General features: G+C 41.1%; 2 protein-coding genes across 2 annotated transcripts in view; both read left to right on the top strand.

Moving 5' to 3' along the window:
* Positions 1 to 703, top strand: part of LOC311486872 (uncharacterized protein) — a gene marked incomplete at its 3' end in the record, with an annotated part of 34,435 nt that extends 33,732 nt beyond the window's left edge. The window contains exons 4-6 of the mRNA XM_084542889.1: positions 252 to 327; positions 449 to 486; positions 602 to 703. Coding sequence (XP_084399015.1) covers positions 252 to 327; positions 449 to 486; positions 602 to 703 — 216 coding nt within the window. The remainder of the gene's footprint in view (positions 1 to 251; positions 328 to 448; positions 487 to 601) is intronic.
* LOC311486373 (interferon-induced very large GTPase 1-like) lies at positions 651 to 6,469 on the top strand. The gene has a single exon (XM_084542186.1). It carries the CDS (start codon positions 736 to 738, stop codon positions 5,416 to 5,418), a length of 4,683 nt encoding a protein of 1,560 aa, XP_084398312.1. The 5' UTR covers positions 651 to 735; the 3' UTR covers positions 5,419 to 6,469.
* The last annotated feature ends 14,545 nt before the right edge of the window (positions 6,470 to 21,014 follow it).

The following is a 21,014-nucleotide window of genomic DNA, read 5'->3' as shown; positions in this document are numbered from 1 at the left end:
TGAAAATACATTTGATACTAAAATACAAAGCAGCCTTAGTGTCAGTGGCTATGACATGATCACCTTGATGTGCTCAACAGATTTAGTATTTGCTGTTAGTTCAGTGGTTCTCTGTTTGATGAGGGGTGCCTTTGCTTTCTTGAGGCAGCTTCTTCTCAAACTCTGTTTTCTTATCATTATGCTCTATTTAAGCATTTTTTGCTGGATCTAGTTTTTAAATGAATGTTAAGTGAAGGTATTTGTTTTCATAGTGTGATCCAGTGAATGAAAGCAGTGGTATTGAAAACTTGGAGAAGAATGCTGACAGCACCACAGCCAATGAGAAAGGTAAATGTTCTGAGGAATTTAACAAAATACAACAAACTGAGCTTTTATGATTCAAAAGGAACTTCAAGCAAACATTAGAAAACTGAACACTGAATTGGACTTCTGATTTACTGTCCTGCAGGTACCTCAGATGAAGAAAAGAGGGATTACAAACAAACGGTAGGATTAGTCCAAATTTATCAAAGTTCTTCAGGACTTTCTACTCGTTTCCATCTGATGACAGATTTGGTTTTTACATAGAGTTCATGTTTATTTACTGATTTACTGCAGACAGTGGAGATGTCTGAAGAAATCACCAGGGAGAAGCAACGTCAAGCAGAAACTGAAGCTCTTCTTGGTAGACTCCACCTTCAAGATAAACGTATACAGAAGCTGACACCAGCAGATTTTCTTAAGATAGGTCCACCTATGAAACAGCACCATGACACATCTGAGAAAGATCTAGCTCAAGCTTTTTTTGGCAGGCTGATGATGTTAGACTATAGGGCCAGATACACTCCTGTAAGACCAGACAGTCCTGAGACAACCCATCTAGATCCTGATCCAGTGTCTGACACTGCTGAGACAGGCGACTGTGATTTTGACTCTTTTTTGATGATCAGTGTAGACTCACACCAGACAAAACAGACTCATGTGCATCCAATGGACGTTCAAATGGCAGTATTCCACTGCTCAGACAACTTCCTTAAACAGAGCATGATTACAGAGCTGTCTCAGTGTCAGTATGCCTTACCTTTGCTTGTTCCTGACCCAGTAACAATGGACATCGAGTGTCCTCTGTGGACATTCAGACAAATAACTAAAAGTTGGAAGGTGACTCAAGCCAGTGATGGTTCACACGCTGTCTCTATGAATATTCCAATCTGCAAAGCTCAGACACCGTTGGTGTCATTCTTCCGCCTGGGTTCACTCTCCCTGTCTAAGTCTGAGCTGATGAACACTTTGATCAACGAGCGCCACAGCACCTTCTTCCACCGAAACTGCCCAGGTAGCACCAAGTCTCGCCATTTGATGGATGGTGTTGCAGAGATAGCCTGGTACTGCCCCGCTGGAAAACCCAATGATGCCTTCAATGACTGCATTGCCTTCTGTAATCTTCATGGTGATGCTCTGTTGACTGAAAAACAACGTGACATACTGACTGAGAAATCTTCAATCAACGTTGTTCTTGTCCCAACTCTACACAAAGACGACAAAAGTTGGCCACGAATGTTGACCCTTTTAAAATCTCAAAAGCCTCTCATTTGTCTCATTGTTGATGACAACTGTGATGTTGTTAAGAAAAAAGGAAAATACAAACTGGGGCTCAAAGAAAGAAGCATGTCAGATATATCCGAACAATTGAAAAAGATTATTAGAGAATATTTGTCTTCTCTTGGTAATTCCAGATCAAGAAACTCCTTCCAGCTAGAAACCATGGCTGAGGTATCTGGAATCAGAGTGGATGAAAGGGACCCAGTCTGCCAAAAAGGGAAATCTGCTGCTATGAAAATAGTGGATTTACCAAAGGGGATGGATGTTTCAAATATCAAAGACAAATTTCTCCCTTGCCAGGGCCGTCTGTGGCATGAGTGGTGCAGAATAAAGAAAGAGCTGAATCATCTCAAAGGACACATTGAGAAGGACAAATGTGAGAAGAAAAAGAAACTGAAGGACATAAGGAAAAAACAATGTGCTGCTTCCTGCAGTAAACTGATGGAGTTGTTCATTGAAAGCCTCTCATCACTGCCACCAACAGACAAAGAGTATTTCCTTAAATGGATGCAGATCTTAATGGATGCCCTCTCCACAGACAATCTGTCTTTAATTCTCCAAAGCTACGATAAAACATGGTCTGAGGTCTTGGCTTTGAAGAACAAACGTGATAAGTTTGATCAGTTACTGCTGACGCAAATGAGGCTTGAAGACATATCAAAAAAACTGCAGTCTGCAAATTTAGGCTCGGAGCACATCTTCAGAGAAATGGGACAGATCTATGAAGCTCATGTCACAACAGATACCGAGCAGCACACACTGACTGACTGGTCCAAATACCCTGAGCTGGCTGCACAGCTGATGATATCAGGGTACCCACTGGAGCTGATGGACGGTGATGCAGGTCATGTGCCTTTAACGTGGTTTTCCAGTATTTTACAGGAGGTCGTCAACAAACTGGGTGACCAGAGAGTTTTTGTGTTGTCAGTTTTGGGCGTACAAAGCAGCGGAAAATCAACAATGCTGAACGCCATGTTTGGATTGCAGTTTGCAGTGAGTGCTGGCAGGTGCACAAAGGGTGCCTTCATGCAGCTGGTCAGAGTGTCAGAGGAGCTCAAGAAAGACCTTAAGTTTGACTATGTTCTAGTGGTGGACACTGAAGGACTGCGAGCTGTTGAGTTAGCTGGAAATGCTATTCGTCACCACGACAATGAACTAGCAACGTTTGTTGTTGGTCTGGGAAATATGACGCTGATCAATATTTTTGGAGAGAACTCAGTTGAGATGCAAGATGTTCTCCAGATCGTTGTTCAGGCTTTCATGAGGACAAAGAAAGTCAAACTTTCTCCCAGCTGCGTGTTTGTCCATCAGAACGTTACAGATGTTGCTGCGGCAGAAAAAAACATGGATGGAAAGAGACACCTGCAAGACAAACTGGACCAGATGGCCCAACTAGCAGCCAAAGAGGAGGGTTCCAGTGCAGAGAGCTTCAGCGACATCATCGAATTTGATGTGCTGAAAGATGTGAAATACTCTGCCCAGCTTTGGGAGGGCAGTCCACCCATGGCTCCTCCCAATCCAGGTTACTGTGAGAGCATCCAAGAACTGAAGAGCTTCATCCTCTCTAAAGCTTCAAAGTCTGATGGGATCACTCTCTCACAGTTCAGCAGCAAAGTTCAGGACCTGTGGAATGCCCTCCTGAAAGAAAACTTTGTTTTCAGTTTTAAAAACACACTTGAAATCTCAGTGTACAGAAAACTTGAGGTCCAGTATGGTAACTGGACCTGGGTCCTGAGGAGCAACATGTTGGCCATTGAAAACCAGCTTTACAACAGAATCGAAAACGGAGAGCTTGACAGAGTTGAGTTGAATTGTCTTAATAGAGAAATGAGTAAAACATACGAAGAAATCAAGAAAGCAGTGACAACGTACTTTGCAGATGACAGAGATAAAGACATACTGGCCCAGTGGATGGAACGATTCAAAAACAAAATCAAGGAGTTTCGCAAGGACCTGGTGCAAGGAGTGAAAAAGAAACTGGATGAAGTTATCCAGCTAAAAACTGCTCAGAAAGAGCTCGATGACAAGAAAACAGAGTTTGAGAACAAGTTGCTACAACAAAGCAAAGAGCTCGCTGAACAGTTGAAGGACAAGGCCAAAGATGAAGAGCTTCAGAAGAAGTTCAACTCTGTCTGGAGCGGCTGGGTTACTGAGTTAACAGCAAATACAAAACCTGTCGAGGACATCAACTTGAAAGAAGATCAGTTTGCCATCCTTCAAGAACTTGGCATTGAACGGGCTCTCATAGATGAATCCAAAAGAAGTGGCAGATATAAAAAAATTTCAGTGGTTCCACGTCATTTGGATTACGTAATCCTGAAAAAACACAAATGTGAAGATGCTGAGCAGCAAAACAAGGGCACAACCAAACAGCAAGGGAAACAAAAATTTCAACTTCAGTTAGCATTGACGAATTTCTTTGAAACACCTAAATCTCGCAGTGCTTTTAATTGTGAAGATGAAGAACAGATCAGGTTGCTCATTAACAAAGTTGAAGAACATTCCCTGAAAGCAATCAAGAGCAAACCTGTAGCTACAAGAGGCTACACGTCAACGTACCTGCAAGAAGTGGCCAAACATGTAAAAGAAGAAGTGGAAACATTTCAGTCGGAGTGGAAATATACTTTGAAAAAGACGTTTACAGTTGATCTGCTGCTGTACATGTTTGAGAAGTCAGAGAGCTGGATTCTAGAGTCCCAGATGAAATTCAAAGTGAACAACGATCCAGTCACTTATTTAGAAAGCAAGAAAACACAATATTACAACATCTTTAGAAGCTTCTGTAAAGGAAGCTCCTCTGCTGTTGTTCTTGGAAAACTGATCTGTGAAAAGCTGAAAGCTTCGACTCTTGAGGCTGTCTATAACAAGACCGCCATTGATTTCGCTGGACGGATGAAGTGTAATTATCCAGCATTCAACGGGAACAGGCTGAACCTGGAGAAATACGTGTTGAAGTCACTCGCTGAGAAAGAGGACTTTAATGATTTCATCACCTACATTCAAAACCCAAGAAAGCAAACAGAGGCTTTTATAAAAGCTGAAGTAGAAAAATACATCTCCACAGAACACAGAAATGAAGTGGAGAGTATCCTGAGGCAAAACGTCAAAGACATCATTGAACTTGTGAACCAGGCTTTATCTGGTGCAACAGAGAAAGTCCAAACACAGAAAGGAGACACTGACATGTGGCTGAGGGAGTTTTCCAGTTTGCTAAAAGGAGACGTAAAGTTTGATACCATTAGTTCTGAAAACTTCAGTGACATAAAGGAGTTTGACTTTCTCAGAGAAACGACCAAGAAAGGACTCAAGTCCATCACTGAGCAGATGAGCAGCTTCAACCTGGATAAGATGAAGGAATCCAGAGAGAAGACAGATGAAATCCTCATCAGGCAGCTGTGCTCATGCTGCTGGGTAACGTGTCCCTTCTGTGCAGCTGTTTGTACCAACACTATTGAAGATCATGCTCCTGATGACCACAGTGTTCCTTTCCATCGAATGTCTGGGATCAAGGGATGGCACTATAAAGACACGGTGGAGCTATGCATCACTTTCTGCACAACAAATGTTTCAAGTGACGGCTGTTTTTACCCTCGTCATGATTCAGAGGAAACTGTTCCTTATAAAGATTACAGAACTGCAGGTCCAGAGTATGCTGACTGGAAAATTACCCCTGATGAGTCCAAACTGGAATACTGGAAATGGTTTGTGTGCCAGTTTCAAAAAGAACTGGAAGATCACTATAAGTTAAAATTCCAGGGTTTTGGAGAAATTCCAGATCAGTGGAGAAACATCTCAAGATCTGAAGCTATTAAGAGTTTGGATCAAATGTGTTCTTGAGTCAACACAACACAAACCTGCTAAAGACGATGATACTGTTGGACGTGACTCGTGAATCAAAGACGGACAAAACAGATGGACTGACAAACCGTGACATAAAGGAGACCTGACTGTGACGACAATAGAACAAGTTATTTCCATCAGTGGCAGGATTTAGAAAATGACAATATTCCCTTAAAGTCAAACTGAAACAACATGAATTAGTTCAGAAAAGGTTCACGTGTGTTATAATGAGCTAAAGAGACCAGTCAGAAACAAAGCAGTCACAGTTTGATTGAAATTAATTCTTATTGTGTTATTATTTTACATGATGCACCAAACCTGTAGCAGTGAACAAATGATACTGCAGCTATTTACTTTTTCATTTTATAGTTTTCTTTATATTTCTATTTGTTGGTTCAGATAAGGTTTTAAGAGGGATTTTATTTTTGTTTAATCTTTTTCTCTTTCAATAATCATGAAATATGTTTGTTTCATGAACCCTGTTTTCAGTCATTTGAAGTTGTGTCTTGGATTGACAGTAATCTTTCATTTACACTGTATTTTATTTTTATTTAGGTGAATTTATCACCTTTTGATGAAACTGATGAAACTGGTGGACTGTACATTGTGTTAAAGTACAATAAGATTTGACGTTCAGCTAATATGGAAGAAGTCTTCAGACATAAGAATGGTTTCAAATGAAAAACACGTCATACAAATATAGTCTTTTGAACTTTGACTCACTTTCTCCTCTTAAATCCATATTTTAAAAACGTTCTAACTCATGTATGAGGAAGGAACCATATATAATGTGTGTTTGAAGCTTAGATCATTTTAACCAAGCTGTCATTACATCTTGTTCATCATTTTGATTTCTATGTATCGGAACTTTTTGTCTTAATGAGAAAGAATCTATAGACCATTTAATTTATTAAATCTACTACTTAGTGATTAAAATAAATCATCTCAGATAAAAGTTGATGTCGCTGATTTGTAAAATTGATCATAATAAAAAATAAATACTTTTGATTTCCTCAAAGACCAGCTTTCTATTATTAAACCGATAAAGTCTCAGTGAACACATGGATATACAGAAAGGATTTCAGACCCCTTCACTTTTTGTAGAATCATTTCTTAGATTTAATTTTAAATAAATAAAACTGACATTTGTCCCCACTGATTCATTTATTTGACATTTCCAAAAGTTTTCACATTTTTGTACTGGTTTTAAACTGTACTCAGGTTTCTGTAGTTTGCTGTAATTGTCCTTGAACTGAGCCCTCCAGCAGCAAACAGGTTGAACATAACGTAGAAAACCTCATCAGTTTACCAGCTGCTTGTCAGTAGAGAACAGAAGACCACGAGAGGAACTCTGTAGCTCCTCAACAAAGATGTAGTGAGACGTGGGGGAGACATTAGCAGGACTTTTTAGAACAACTGAGCAAGAAGGGCCTTTCATGTGTGTGTATACGCAGGAATATTTAGTGGTAGGAAATGTTTGTGGAGGAACAGGGAATTAAAGGAGGAAGCTTGAGTCAAGTCTTTAAAGAACAGTAGGATTTATTATTGTTATTATTATTATTATTATTATTAGGTTCCATGTGTTCTGATGTGTCCATTGTAGGAGCTTTCATCAGAGGTCAGAGGTCAGCATGGACACCCTGACTGGTCTGCAGCTCCATAGCCCCAAACTAAACAACCTGTGATCCACTGAGTGTTCTGACTCCTTTCTATCAGAACCAGCATCAACTTCTTCAGCAGTCTGAGCTCCAGTAGGTTCTCCTCTGGTTCTCCTCCTTCCTTGGACCTCTGTTGATAGATACTGACCACTACAGACCAGGAACATGGAGATGTTCTGATCCAGTCGTCCAGACGTCACAGTCTGGTTCTTCTCAAAGTCAAATCTTTCCTCTTGAATATTTTTCCTGCTTCTAACATCAACTTTGAGGATAAAATGTTCAACTTGCTGTCTGATATATCCACCCACTGACAGGAGACATGAGAACCAGGTAATCAGTGTTGTTCACGTACCATGGTCATAATGTTATGGCTGATTTGTGCATGTGTTTAAACTGTGGTTAAAGGTGAGCTGCAAGAGAGTTTTTATATCAAACTGCTCAGAGACTCCAAGAAGAAAGAAGATGATGTTGTCTCTAAAGTATGTGAATAAAAACCATCATTGATATTTTTTCATGTTTTATTCAAACCTCTGGACACAAATAATAAAACCTGAAAATACACAAACGTATTAATAATTCAGTAGCTGTACCCGACAGACTCAGCACTTAAAATAAAAACATTTCAAAATAAAACTCTTAAGTCACATTCTATTCCACTTGAGCTCCAAAACATTGACATTGATTGACAGCAGAGCAGCAGCTTCCAGCTCAGAGAAGTCAGAGTCTGTGTGATAATAACTGGTGAATGAATGAACTACATGCAAACTGCAGGTCTGACCTCCAGGACAAGTTTAGACTCAGTGTCTGGATCCAGGAGACAGAGTCTTTTGTTCCACATTGATCATGAAGTTGAAGTCCTTGTTAATTTGGGTTCCTTTAGTCCTTCCTCTGGTTTTCTGTCTCATTGTTGATCATGTTTTAACAGCTTCATGATTTTCTGTGGCTCCTTCTTATTCATCCAGACACCAACAGTCTAAAACTGTCCAGTGGGAACTTTGACTCTGATCCGACTCAGAATAAAATCCTTCTGACGACAGAACAAGAGTCAAACTGAGCTGAATAATGAGACAACGATGACGGACAAGAAAACTAATGATCAGAATCTAAAAGTAGAAGAGTGACAGCAACATACGGCATGGATAAAGAAAAAGAAAAAAGTTCTCACTGGCTCCATTTACATGGAAAGACCTTCTGATCAGAGATGGACTGTTTCCATGGAGACCAAATAAACAGGAAGCTTGTCCTCCATCTTTGTCTCCAGTCCTGAATTAATAGTTTCAACAACTGATTGTTTTTCCATTTTTATTCTTCTTTAATATTAATAGTGGAATACTAGAGTCCCTTGTACTGGATTAAAGAACCATAGTAATGTATATTAAGGTGCATGATTCATATTAAATAAAACCATCATAGAAACAGAACATTTCCATCTAGACTAGTGATTCTGTGGAACCTCAGATTAGATTAATGACATTCTTTAAATAATATGAATAAAATATGATTTATTATTCCAGTCATATCTGTGCAGGACAGATTGATTCATGTAGAGATGAGGTCAGATGTGTGGGAGAGATTAAATGAGTTGTGGTTCATGTTTCATTCATAGAAAATATGAAATGTTTGTTAAATATTAGAAGTTGTGTGTCTGATGATAAACAGCAGGGGGCGCTAATTCTCCACTTGCTGCCTTTAATCCACAGCAGAAGGAGAGGACAGAGATGGACGTCTCCTCATCACTTCTATATTATTCATCTTTATTTATTCACAGATTCTGTTGCAGTTTGTTTCTGACCAAGATTAGAATAAAAAATAAAACTATATTTCATCGTCTTTGTGGAATTACTGGCGTTTCCTCTGCGTCCTTTAAATGTGAAAACTGAAGCTGATAAAAACACATGAACAGAAACACACGGATAAAGAGAGTCGAGCTGCCGAGACTGTTCAGAGCATTTACTGGAATAATAATAATAATTAAGTGAATTTTACTTCATAAAAAAAATAAGGTGATGTAGTGGAATGTGGAGGACTTGTTTCTAGACACATGTTGGATCATCTTAATGTAAAAAGCAGCATCCAAACTGTACCTTCCATTAGTTCTAAGCCTTTAGTTTAACTCAGTGAGAGCTGACATGTAAATGGAATAATTATTATGTATTGTTGTATTCATATGGAGGACTGTATAGTATGAATAAACTAGTTAAGGTACATGCACATTTACTTCACCTTGTTTATCCTTTAAAAGCAGATCTGAACTAGAAAACTGAAAGGAACACGTAAAGATCAGTCAAGACGTCCTGATTATCACCAAATGTTTCACTGAAACTCAAAGTGGTCCTCAGAGGAATAAAAGCAGACGAGGGTGAAACACACAAATCACTCAAGATCTGTCACCATCAGCTTTACTCATCAGGCTTTTGAGTTCCATTCTGTTGATTCTCTACAAGGTTGTCTGCTTCAGGTTCTTTTTTTCTGGCCTCTTCAAGGTTGACTGCTCTGGCTGCAGAAAGAAAACAATTATTTCCCCTGAGTTTCCTCTGACACAACATTTCTTTGTGTGTCTGACTCTCAAAGTGTTTTAGTATCAGAAATGAACTAAATCATGTTGTTCTGATCCACTCCTCTTGTTCATACTTCCTCCTGTGATAGTGGTCAAAATCCACAATCCTCATTCTGAACTAAAACAGATTCTAAAGTTCAGATGAAGCTTCATCAGTCTCAGTCAGACTCAAATCAAGTGGGTCTCTTCAGATGTTACTGTCACTTTAGAACTGAAAGGAACAGAAACACTGAAAGGACATTTGGTTTAATGAAGGAGAAAACTTTGACAAATATCCAGTGGATGAAGTCAGACTGCTGAAAGCCTCACATTAACTCCAGAGAATAGAATGAGGACTGGAGATTGTGTCCTGTCCATGTTAGGATCAGTATGAACAGGAGGAAGGATTACAGCAATCAGAAACAGGTTCAGTGATCATGAGTGGAAATATGAACAGAAGGTTTCATTTCTGACTAAACTACTGTCAAGACTCTGAGCATGGAAACACACAAACAATATGGTGTCTGATCAGATTTACTGGTAGAAAGAATTATTTGAGTTTACCTTTATTCGACTTTTGTTTCTTGCAAAGAAGAAAGACAACAACTGCAAGAACTGCAGAAATAACACTGACAACTGCAAGAGCAACAAGAGCAGCAACCAATCCAGTAGATGATCCTGAAACAGAAGACATAAAGTTAATGTAACACTCCTACAGTTTGATGAACAGACAGTTCCTCATCAAAGAGAACACCACCATGTGTACATGCTCCTGAAATCTAAACTCTAGCAGTCAGTGCAGATTAAAACCAGGCTCAGTGATGTTAGCATGGATCTAATGTCCAGTTTCCTCCTGCTTGGTTTCACAGCTAACAGCTTGCTTTAGGTTTTGGTGTCAGTAGTGAGGAGGCTGATGTTGTAGCATCCTCCTCTTTCTGAGACGTGTTGTTCATCAGTATGAAGGATGTTTGAATCTCTGTCCTGCCTCTCTACTTTAGGCTTTTCCATGTGACTTGTGCTTTTCCTCCTGCTGTGATCCTGACCTGATCTGAAAACATGTCTGACAGTCTGTCTGGAGGTTTTCTCCACCCTGAGCCGAGGCTGTGATGATGGACTCTGGACTACATCTCAGAAACATCTTCATCTCATCATGCTTCTTATTGGAGCTTGTAGGGGAACCAGTCGTCCTCTCGATTCTTCCCCTCTCTGGAATTTAAATTTACGGAGTTGTTTTGCAGAAGAACTCTCCTAACAGATCAACCTTTTTCACCTTAGCCATAAAGGTGCCATGTCTGAACGCGGGACAGGCCCACGCTATCGGACCTCCCTGATGCTCTGGACGTCATCTGAGCCAAAAGAGACAGATTCACACTTCTTGTGGAATTTCCCACTCTTGTTTCTGGACTAATTAGTCCTGAATCGAAAGAACATCAACATGATATCAGGAACTACAAAGAATGAATTAATTGACTCTTCAGGACAAAGTCTAGAAACCTTAATGTGATGTTCAATTATGTTTTAAACTTGTGATGTACTAATTTTCTTTTTCAGAGACGAATGCAAACATACCATTTTAACAGGTTTGCCCCCCTCTCTTGGAATGACCAAGAGAGCGAAACACTGATAAGCCGGTCGTAAATAACTTTCTTTCCCCAGAACCAGACTCTGATCTGCATTTTCCTCTGAAAAGCACCTAAGTTTGATAATATGACTATCGAAAATGTAATAACCTGGTAAGTTATATATTATTGTTCAGGAAGTGCTTACGATCACAATGAGACGATTTTGGTCCTTGTACGATAATGCTAGCCCAAATTCACATAATTTGTCACAGTAAGGATGGATCAACATTGCCATCAAGTGGCTATCTTTAAAAGTATTTTCTCTCTTTTAATTGTTGAAGTTAAAGAATGTAGAACCTTAGATATGTTCTAGTAGCTATTAGTTGAAATCATAACTATTGAAGTTGTTATTTTAGAAACCCCAACCTTTTATTATTAGCAAAATGTCAATGTAAAGAGAACTTGAGTTTATTAATTTATTGATGCTTTTGAGTTACTTTGATGTGGTCATTCTGATACGTCATCTTGTCATGTTGTAATGTTGAGTGTTGTCGCATACGGAAAACATTGCTAACGAGTCATGATGGGTGATGGAATGATTCAATTTAGTAATATAAAATAGGTTATAATAAGACATCTCAAGACAAAGGAGAAGGCGTTCTCTTCTCTTTCCGCGCGAAGATTCTGGAAACCCGATCCAAAACACGCCCTGAATAATTAACTCATAAAACCAGAGAGACGCACCCATTTCTCCGCACTTTAGGACTTTTATGCTCTTTCCGCCGCTCTTTCTCCGGACTTTTGCACTTTCCACTTTCCACTCACGTTTACGTTTTACTTAGTCTTCTTCTTTACGTACTTAGTCACGTTTATACTTAGTAACTTTAAGAACAACTTGAATATTGACAATACGGTCCTTTTCAAGCTCTGTTTGTTTCTCGTCGGATGTTTTTCCCGACGTACGATTTTTATAGTGACTTAAATATTTTTCTAGCTTTATTCATTTTTATACTCTACGAACCGAAGTACTAACCAACATCGTTTATAAGTTAGCCAGCGTAGTCAGCTGGGATATCAGAGAAAGACCCAATCTCTTCGACGGATCAAGAAATCAAGAAGCTGTTGCCATAGCAACGACATCAAGAAGACGTGACGATCCAGTTTCTTGTTGAGTGTTGTCGCATACGGAAAACATTGCTAACGAGTCATGATGGGTGATGGAATGATTCAATTTAGTAATATAAAATAGGTTATAATAAGACATCTCAAGACAAAGGAGAAGGCGTTCTCTTCTCTTTCCGCGCGAAGATTCTGGAAACCCGATCCAAAACACGCCCTGAATAATTAACTCATAAAACCAGAGAGACGCACCCATTTCTCCGCACTTTAGGACTTTTATGCTCTTTCCGCCGCTCTTTCTCCGGACTTTTGCACTTTCCACTTTCCACTCACGTTTACGTTTTACTTAGTCTTCTTCTTTACGTACTTAGTCACGTTTATACTTAGTAACTTTAAGAACAACTTGAATATTGACAATACGGTCCTTTTCAAGCTCTGTTTGTTTCTCGTCGGATGTTTTTCCCGACGTACGATTTTTATAGTGACTTAAATATTTTTCTAGCTTTATTCATTTTTATACTCTACGAACCGAAGTACTAACCAACATCGTTTATAAGTTAGCCAGCGTAGTCAGCTGGGATATCAGAGAAAGACCCAATCTCTTCGACGGATCAAGAAATCAAGAAGCTGTTGCCATAGCAACGACATCAAGAAGACGTGACGATCCAGTTTCTTTCTTCAAACACAAAGACATTGCCAAGTGTCATCTGCCTTTGACTGAACACCTACAGCGCTCTCAAGCAAAGCTGGGTGTTGGAGTTGCAGATCAAGCAACAAGTCCTGTCTACCGGTCCCGGAGAGACCTGCATCAGCTGTGCCGCTTCGTCACCATCTCGTCATACCGACGCCGAGAAGACTCTACAAAAGTAGGCTTAATCGTTCCTACCGCTTAAGACAAAGAGTTGGTGTCACTACTTTGAAACTCCCTACTAACATCTTTTAGAGAAGATTGATTAGATTAGGTATCAAATCCATTCCCTTTAGTTTAGGACTTAAACATCTCCATCTCTCACCATCGCTCCAGAAATTAACTATTTCAGACCTTATTATATTCGTTCATTTGATTACACTCCTATATTCTATTAGTCCCTCATTTATTCATAGTTGTCACTTTATTAAATAAATATTTGTTCACACTTAAGAAGTTGTTTGTGATGTTATTTTACGGCAGAGAATGACTGGTACAAATTGTAGTAAAGGATTCACTCCTTCAGATATGCAAATTATTGAACTGAGACTGATAAATTGATTTAAACCGTGTTCTTCCTACGATAACAGGAGGTGGTGCCCTAACGAGACAATTAAAAGGTGTAGACTACCCTATATTATATGGCGCATCCGCGTGAGGCTACGTATACCTGATTTCTCTGCAGTAATTTCATATTACAGACAAAACTTAACTGTGATAATTAATTAAGAGTTAATGCCGTTCTTATCCGCTGAGCGATCCAACATCGCTGCTTGTTTTATGTGCTTCGGTTGTGTATGAGCTTTCTTTATTGAGTCACTACCTTACTTTAAACGTGTAAAAGAAACCTTGCAAGGATAAAATTGAGCAATATTTAATGAAACAACGTCGCCGTACGTTACGTCTGAGTCGAGTCGCTGCGAGTTTCCAGGACTCTGAACTGTTTGCATGCTAGAGTGTTGTAAGCACGCTCTCTTTAAAAGGCCTGTTGGTGGATTATCAGTTGTTGCGAAGTTCCAAAACTGATTAACGTCGCCCTGAATATTAGTCCACTTTGCTGCGAGGTTCCAGAAAGTTTGACATTTTCAGACCCTCTTGTGTTTTCTGGTTAGATTAGCTACCTAACCCAAAACAGCTGTATTAAAGACAGTGAAAGAGGCTGTATTTTTCCCCTCTTAAGTGATGAGACGGGTTGTTGCTGTGGTAACGAAATTCTTACCACACGCATATTTGTGAAAAGAGGAGTAGATAACTCCTAAGTTGTGCTCGTAAACGAGCTGAATTAACCTTGTGCTTGTTGTCTGTCCAGGTGAGCTGGAAAAATTATTTTTGTGTTGAAACTTTAAAGAAGGCCGCCGTGCCCTGGAGTTTCCGTTGTGTGAAAAGTGAATTTCTCGCTGCTGAGAAATTAACCCTGTCGTGCCCAAACTGACACTGAATCAGATTCTGTTTAAACAGGGCGGTCTTTCAGTGGGCGGAGCTAGAAACGCCCCTCGTGACGCCTAAGACGTAACTTCCCTACATTTGTAGACGTAACTTCCCTACATCTGTAGAGTAAAATAAACGACACCGCCTCTGGTGGTCGATTCGACTAATTGCATTTGACTTGCAAACATGGAAGGTCTGAGCTTGTATAGACAGAGCCTAAAATAACTCACTATTGAACTAGTGGTTTTGTTAAAAAAACTAAAACTAAAAACTAAACTTCCTTGAGATATACTTTTAATCCAATTTACTAAACTAAGTTTGTTTGATTACATGTTTGAAGATACATAAAGTATCAATATTATTTGGAAATTGTTAACAAAACACATTATATGTTTCTGTGTTTACAGATTCTCATTTAAGCTAAAGCCACTGTGTGCTAACACACTTGCAGGCTATTGAAATTTAATTTGAAATTAAATCCAGATTTAATTACTTAATCTATTCTATCATAAAAAAAAAATTATTAATAAAAAAAAGTAAACTTTTCTAATTTTCTTAAAATTACTCATTCGAGTTCTTTTTAATTTTTCCATGTTTCTCCACCCTAGAGTTACTCACTGCTGTGACACAAAGTACTACTGACTGTAAGTTTCAAAATTACCACAACTAATCATGGAGGACCCAAACGGTTCCTTTCCCTCCAGTTTAGGAAATCCCTCCGAGAGCCTAGATTCAGCATTGGTCGATCTGACTAGCAAATTGATGCCTGGATATGTAAATCAGATCCAAGAAACAAATCCCTCTGATCTAGAAGAAATAATGTCTGTGCTCGTGTGCCAAGCTTTAACTGAAAAACTTAAAGATAAAGATCTAACTAAAATGTTAGGAAGCATGGCTATTGTCTTGGCAGCGCAACTCAAACAGTCAGCAAAATTCTTGGAGCAAAGCCAAACTAAAATAAGGGCCCAGCAACAAGATAATAAAGCCCTCAAAAGACAACTTGATGAGACTAAACAGTCTTTAACTGCGGCAAAGGAACGCAACGATGACTTAGAATCTCAATGTAACACCAAAAGGGGGGTAGATAATAAATCGTCGGACGACGAAGGCACAGAGTTTGAAAGTAGGAATACTAGACTCAAACAAATCCTCCAATACCGCGAGCAAGAGCTAGCGGAAACAAAAGATCAGCTTCAAGAGTTGAGCAAACTTCTCATCCATTCTGACAATTGTCTTAAACACGCACTAAATGAAATAAAAGACCTAAAGATTAAGCTCAAAGTCCACGACCGAGCTAGATAATTTGAGAAAAATCGCTTCCTCCATTTACAACAGGAACTAGAAGAAGTCCGGGACAATGCTAGAGAATCCCGACGACAACAAGCAAGGACAGAATCAGAGCTGGAAGAGGTTAAAAGAGAGTTAGAATACTCCCTTGAGTTAGGCCTACACCAAGGAGAAGCTTTGGGTGCAACGCACCACAAGTACACTCAGGGAGACCGTCCCCCTCCTCATCCTCCGCCGCCCCCTGCTCTCAACCTTCATACTCGGGTTAGCGCAGCTATAACTGACCGATTTAGGGAGACCTTGTCCCCTAAACCTCACTCATCTTCGGACACTTATCATTCACAAGGTCCTTCCGACAGAGACCTGGATAAGATCGCCCGCAACATAACTCGCTTTGACCCCAAAGCCGGTGAAACTCATGACACTGACGCATACCTCAAAGATATAGAGTTCTATTTGAGGAAATTCCCAAATGCTACAACTGATGACAGGATCTACCTAATCAAGGTAACCTCAAGTCATCGAGTTAGCAGATTCATTGAGCGACAACCTCACCATGTCAAGGAAAGATATGGAAGCCTCTGCGAGGTACTAAAAGAAGAATTCTCTGGCTACACGCCGCAGACAGGTCTTGCAGCTGCTTTAGCTGTCAAACAAGGAAGACAAGAATCTCCTCAACAATACTACGAGCGGCTCCACGAAGCCTATTTTGGTTCCAGAAATGATATACAGATGGAAGAAGAAATGCACTTCAAATCTCTGTTCGTGCAAAACCTCCATCCCTCAACTAGCCATCACCTCGGAGTCATGGCATGTCCAAAAACCCTCACAAGTCGCCAACTGCGCAAGCTAGCCATGAAAGGATTTGCAAAACAAAAAGAAAACATGGGCAAATCATCAGAACCCCACATCCTGAGTATCAACACCAGGTCAATTCCCTTGGAGTTAGAAGGAGCTCCGAGGAGAGCACCTTCGCAGCTCACCACGAATCCTGCTGAACCATGTCAACCTGTTACCAGGCCATATCCTTCCTTTCAACAAAAGAAGCAAGGCTGCTGGCATTCACAGTCACCCTCATCTGACAGAGGTCAGAACCAACCACGCTTTGAGAGAAAGCGGAAGCCTCCTGATTTCCGCCGAGACAAGCCCCCACGTAACCAGTGGAAGGACCGCCAACCTCGTGCTAATAGAGGACATGATCAACATGACTTTCGAAACACTCCCTTCAGGGACCAGGAACATCATCATCAGAGCTCCTCTGATGAGGAAGCAACAGATCAGAACAGGCGAACTAGCCAACAAAAGAGAAACAGCACTCACGGTAAGTATAATCAATCAGGTCTGACCAAGAAAGATCTTGAAGCCATCAGGCAAATGATTGAAACTATATTCAAGAAAGAAAAGAAAGTCGACGTCTTTTCTGTAGCTTCAGCAAATCCAAAACCTTCTCCTCAGAAGAATCCAGACGACCAACCAAACGTCGTTGTGGAAGAAGTCTACTTGGGCCCCGAAGAAACTGAGCAGGTGCTGCCTCAGACTCAGGCCCCAACACCCTCAACCACTGCGCTTGAACAATCAGACGCAGGAAGAAAGAAAACAACCCCTCCTAGTGCACTTCTGGTAGTCCAGTCGGACTCAAAAGAAGAACCATTCAAGGAGGACTCTTTGATCACTCAAGGTGAGCCACCTTTCCAACAGTTCTTGTGCCACCTCACAGAAAAAGGGATCGCTCGAAAATTCTACTTGCCTACGACACTTGAAAACGAGCTTGAACATGAAGCACTCCTTGACACTGGTGCAGATATCACCCTGATGTCATCAGCGCTTTTCAACAAGTTGCAAATGGTAACACACCAATCCAAGAAGAACTTGCAGAGCTGCTTTCTTGATGCTCAACCATATTCTTCCACAAGCACCGTCTTGAAGGCCATGGCAGTGATTAACTTCACTATTGGACCAATGAGCCTTGTCCACCCCGTGTATGTGTCTCCCCTTGACACCATTCCTCTTCTAATCGGTAAAGACCTCCTTAACCGATTTGAGCCATTGATTGACTTCAAGCGTTTGAAGATCTGGGCACAGGTTTGCCGACCTCTGCCTATTTCTCTTTTCCATGCCACTGCAGCTCAGTGCTACACCCTTGAGACAAGGTCCTTGACACCTGATAACCTACCTGACAAAAAGCAACCCACCGAGGTTGATGACATGTCAGAAGAAACAAACAATATTCAGCCACCACCCTTGTGGCCCAAAGAAGAACTTCTGTCTGAACAAGACACTTTCTTGTGCACGTTAACTAGTTCTCCTGAGGCACACAACTACTGCCCTCAGGTAGTAAAAGGCATCAAACTTGAAGATGCTGATGTCAACGATGTGATCTTAACTCTCTGGACTGATAAATCAGCCATCAGCCGAGAGCTGTATAAGTCCTTGTCACTGACAAATCCAAATCTTCCATTTGTGAAGAAATCCTTCCGCTTCCCTTTAGATCCCACACCTCAGGCGATATCGACCACTGACGGGATCTGCACCTTAAAGGTGGTATGGAACCACAGGGAGCTGAATCATCTTTTTCTGGTCGTTCCTGACCTACCACACTCTGTCCACAGTGGCAGTGATGTACTTGTCAGACTTACTGCTCAAATGGACACGATCAAAAACATTCCATGGTCTCAGACAGGAGTACGAGGTGAAACCACCCTTCCTGACCATGATGACATGAAATCAGGGAAAACAATTCCTGAAGCGAGCCAGGTGGCCAACGAACGCCACCCGCACATACCTGCTAGAAGACCGTTCAAAAAACAAAGAGCTCAAGGACCTACCAGATACTTTGGCCAAAACAGGTGCCCCTGACGGGTACCCCTGGATACTTGACACTGGATGTTTTACCCACCCTCCCACCCCAATTGTCTTTGCTCCTCAAATCATCAAAGGCTTCTTGTCCATGTCTGCGATGCACTCACTTCTCCTGAGTTCGTGGTGCCTCAGAGCCACAGGGGGGTGATGCCAATGCATGCCCTTGACTCTCCATGCGCAGGCCACAAAAGAATCAGAGCAACCCCACACAGAGTGACAGGATTCTCAATTTTTGAAATGACAACTGATAGACAGATGATGCTTCCACGGCACCTGCTCTACCAGCCAGAAGAGACCAGCATTGCAACGGCATATACAACACGCAAGTATATGACCGACCTAAATGCTCATCCCAAAGCCACCTTCGCTTTTCCCAGAAAAATTTGGACAAGAGTGCAGAAGGATGCAAGGCCTATTACGACCAAAAAGCATCCCATAACGAATTACAAGTGGGGGACCAAGTCTCTTCCGCCGTGTACCAAATCAAGGTTAGCAAAGGTCAAAAAGAGCCAACCTTCAAATGGGTTAATCGCAACCAGATTAAACCACACAAAAACCCCATGGGACTTGTCGGGGACTCCAATGTCCTAATTAGGTCATAAACGATAAGAAACGTTTAAACACCCAAGGGTGCCAATCGATAAAAACAACAAAACCAAATAAGATTGCTGTTAACGTAAACTACTAAAATTAATTGTAAGATAGGTATCCTATCCTAATCCACCAACCTCGATTTACTTTCCAAGTTAAAATCGACATAATCAATTAGCTACAAGTGGGGGTCAAACACCTCACAAAACATAAATCCCTTTAGGGCTCAACTCTATACATTTAACAGAACCCTAACCATGCGCATTCTTTTCATAAAGATGATTTGGCTGATCATTTATTAGTGATGCAGTGCTACGCAATGCAAACTATTGACCCTCATAGCAAAGCTATGGGAGTCAATAGTTTGCAGTGCGAAGCACTGCAAACTATTGTTCTTCACTACGTTTTTCTTCTTATTATTAAACTTTTTCCTACGGATTTTCGAAACTTTTCAACTCAAATACCGTTCGTCGCACACAGACACAAAATACATCAAAACGTGCGTCTCGATCGGACTCGGTGTGCTTCTATACAGTTCTTTCAAACAAGATTTTTTCGCGACGTAGTCGCGAAAAAAACGCGATAAATTTCCCATTGAAATGAATGGAGAAGCCCGAAAAAAGCGGCAACATTCCAAAATTTACAGCTTGGCTTTGTCGAGCGATTACTCGGCCATGCTTTGTAGTAGAAACTTGCTTGGAAGTTTGTACGAGGCACGGGAAGTGTAGCTTTCTCTTCCTGAAAGCGGCGTTTCGATACCTTTTACGGTTTGGTCAGGGTCGCAGTTTACGTTTTGGTGAAATTTGGGGAAAAAAATTAAAAATCCCTCCCTCTGAGCCTCACTCTAACTTCAGAGTTTCGGTTATATTCTGAAAAAAAAAGGTTCAATCTCATGTGGTGGCCACAGTTTTTGAGGTACAGAGATAAAAAATACATAAAAACGTAGGGATTTTTGTTGGCTTTAAGATGGTGTTGGTTTGATTTGTGTGGGACGTACGGTTTGGACTGGAGGCTCCTCTGAGCGAGGAGTGCGGCGCCAGCTTTTCGAATTTTTCCCCATGTGTGTGTATGTGGAAATCGAGAGGGATTTCTCGACGATTTTCGTGTCGCATACTTTCTTTCCAAAACGACTACGGCCACAATTTTGGCAGTACGCGCGTGGCGACAACACTAAATTGTAGAAAACCCTTGGCTGACGCTCACGATGTGTTTGTTTTCTCGATAGCACTTGTAGTTTTTGAGATACAAGCATTTGTTCGGAGGGCAAATCCTAGTTTGCACTTTCCCTCTGACTCAGGCAGAGGTGAGAGGGAGACTTCAGCAGCAGTTGACCCTGGTAGCCATGACAACCAGACCCCAACCAGCTTACACACGCAGCAGAAGGGGACCAGAGGCGGGAAAAGAGCTCTCAGTGGAAAACAGTATCTGCCAAAACATTAAAACCCCCCAAACCATTACTGCAGTACTGTAGGGGGCCAGAACCTGACATTATGACCTTTTCCTTTATTTTAAACACAAATTATATCTGGCTGCTTTGCTGAAACTCCTGACACAACATCCCGACCCGTTTCCTTCATCTTATTAGGTCAGTGAATAGCTCAACTGCTAACAGACGCTAACGACTAGCCGCCCAGTGATTTAGCCGACGACTAGCCTTCCAGCATAGCGCATGTATGTTAGCAAGCTAGCGGAGCTAACGGAGCTAGCTAGCCGCTACCTTAACGCCGCGGACTCAACCGCGGAGTTAGCCTCGAGCTAACCGCTAGCTAACCGCTAGCTAACCGGGATTTAACCGCGGACCCGCGGGAGTTAAACACGAATTAGCCGCGGCAGTTAGCCGTGAGCTAACACGGAGGCTAGTGGGG

The sequence above is a fragment of the Chelon labrosus genome (genome assembly GCF_963514085.1).
Source record: "Chelon labrosus genome assembly, chromosome: 4".
NCBI lineage: Eukaryota > Metazoa > Chordata > Actinopteri > Mugiliformes > Mugilidae > Chelon > Chelon labrosus.
The sequence above is the reverse complement of the archived record's forward strand: the minus strand, read 5'-3'. Positions and strand labels throughout refer to the sequence as shown.

Bases quoted from the DNA above. Each gene is read 5' to 3' on its own strand.
- LOC311486373 (XM_084542186.1), top strand. From the start codon at position 736: ATGAAACAGCACCATGACACATCTGAGAAAGATCTAGCTCAAGCTTTT.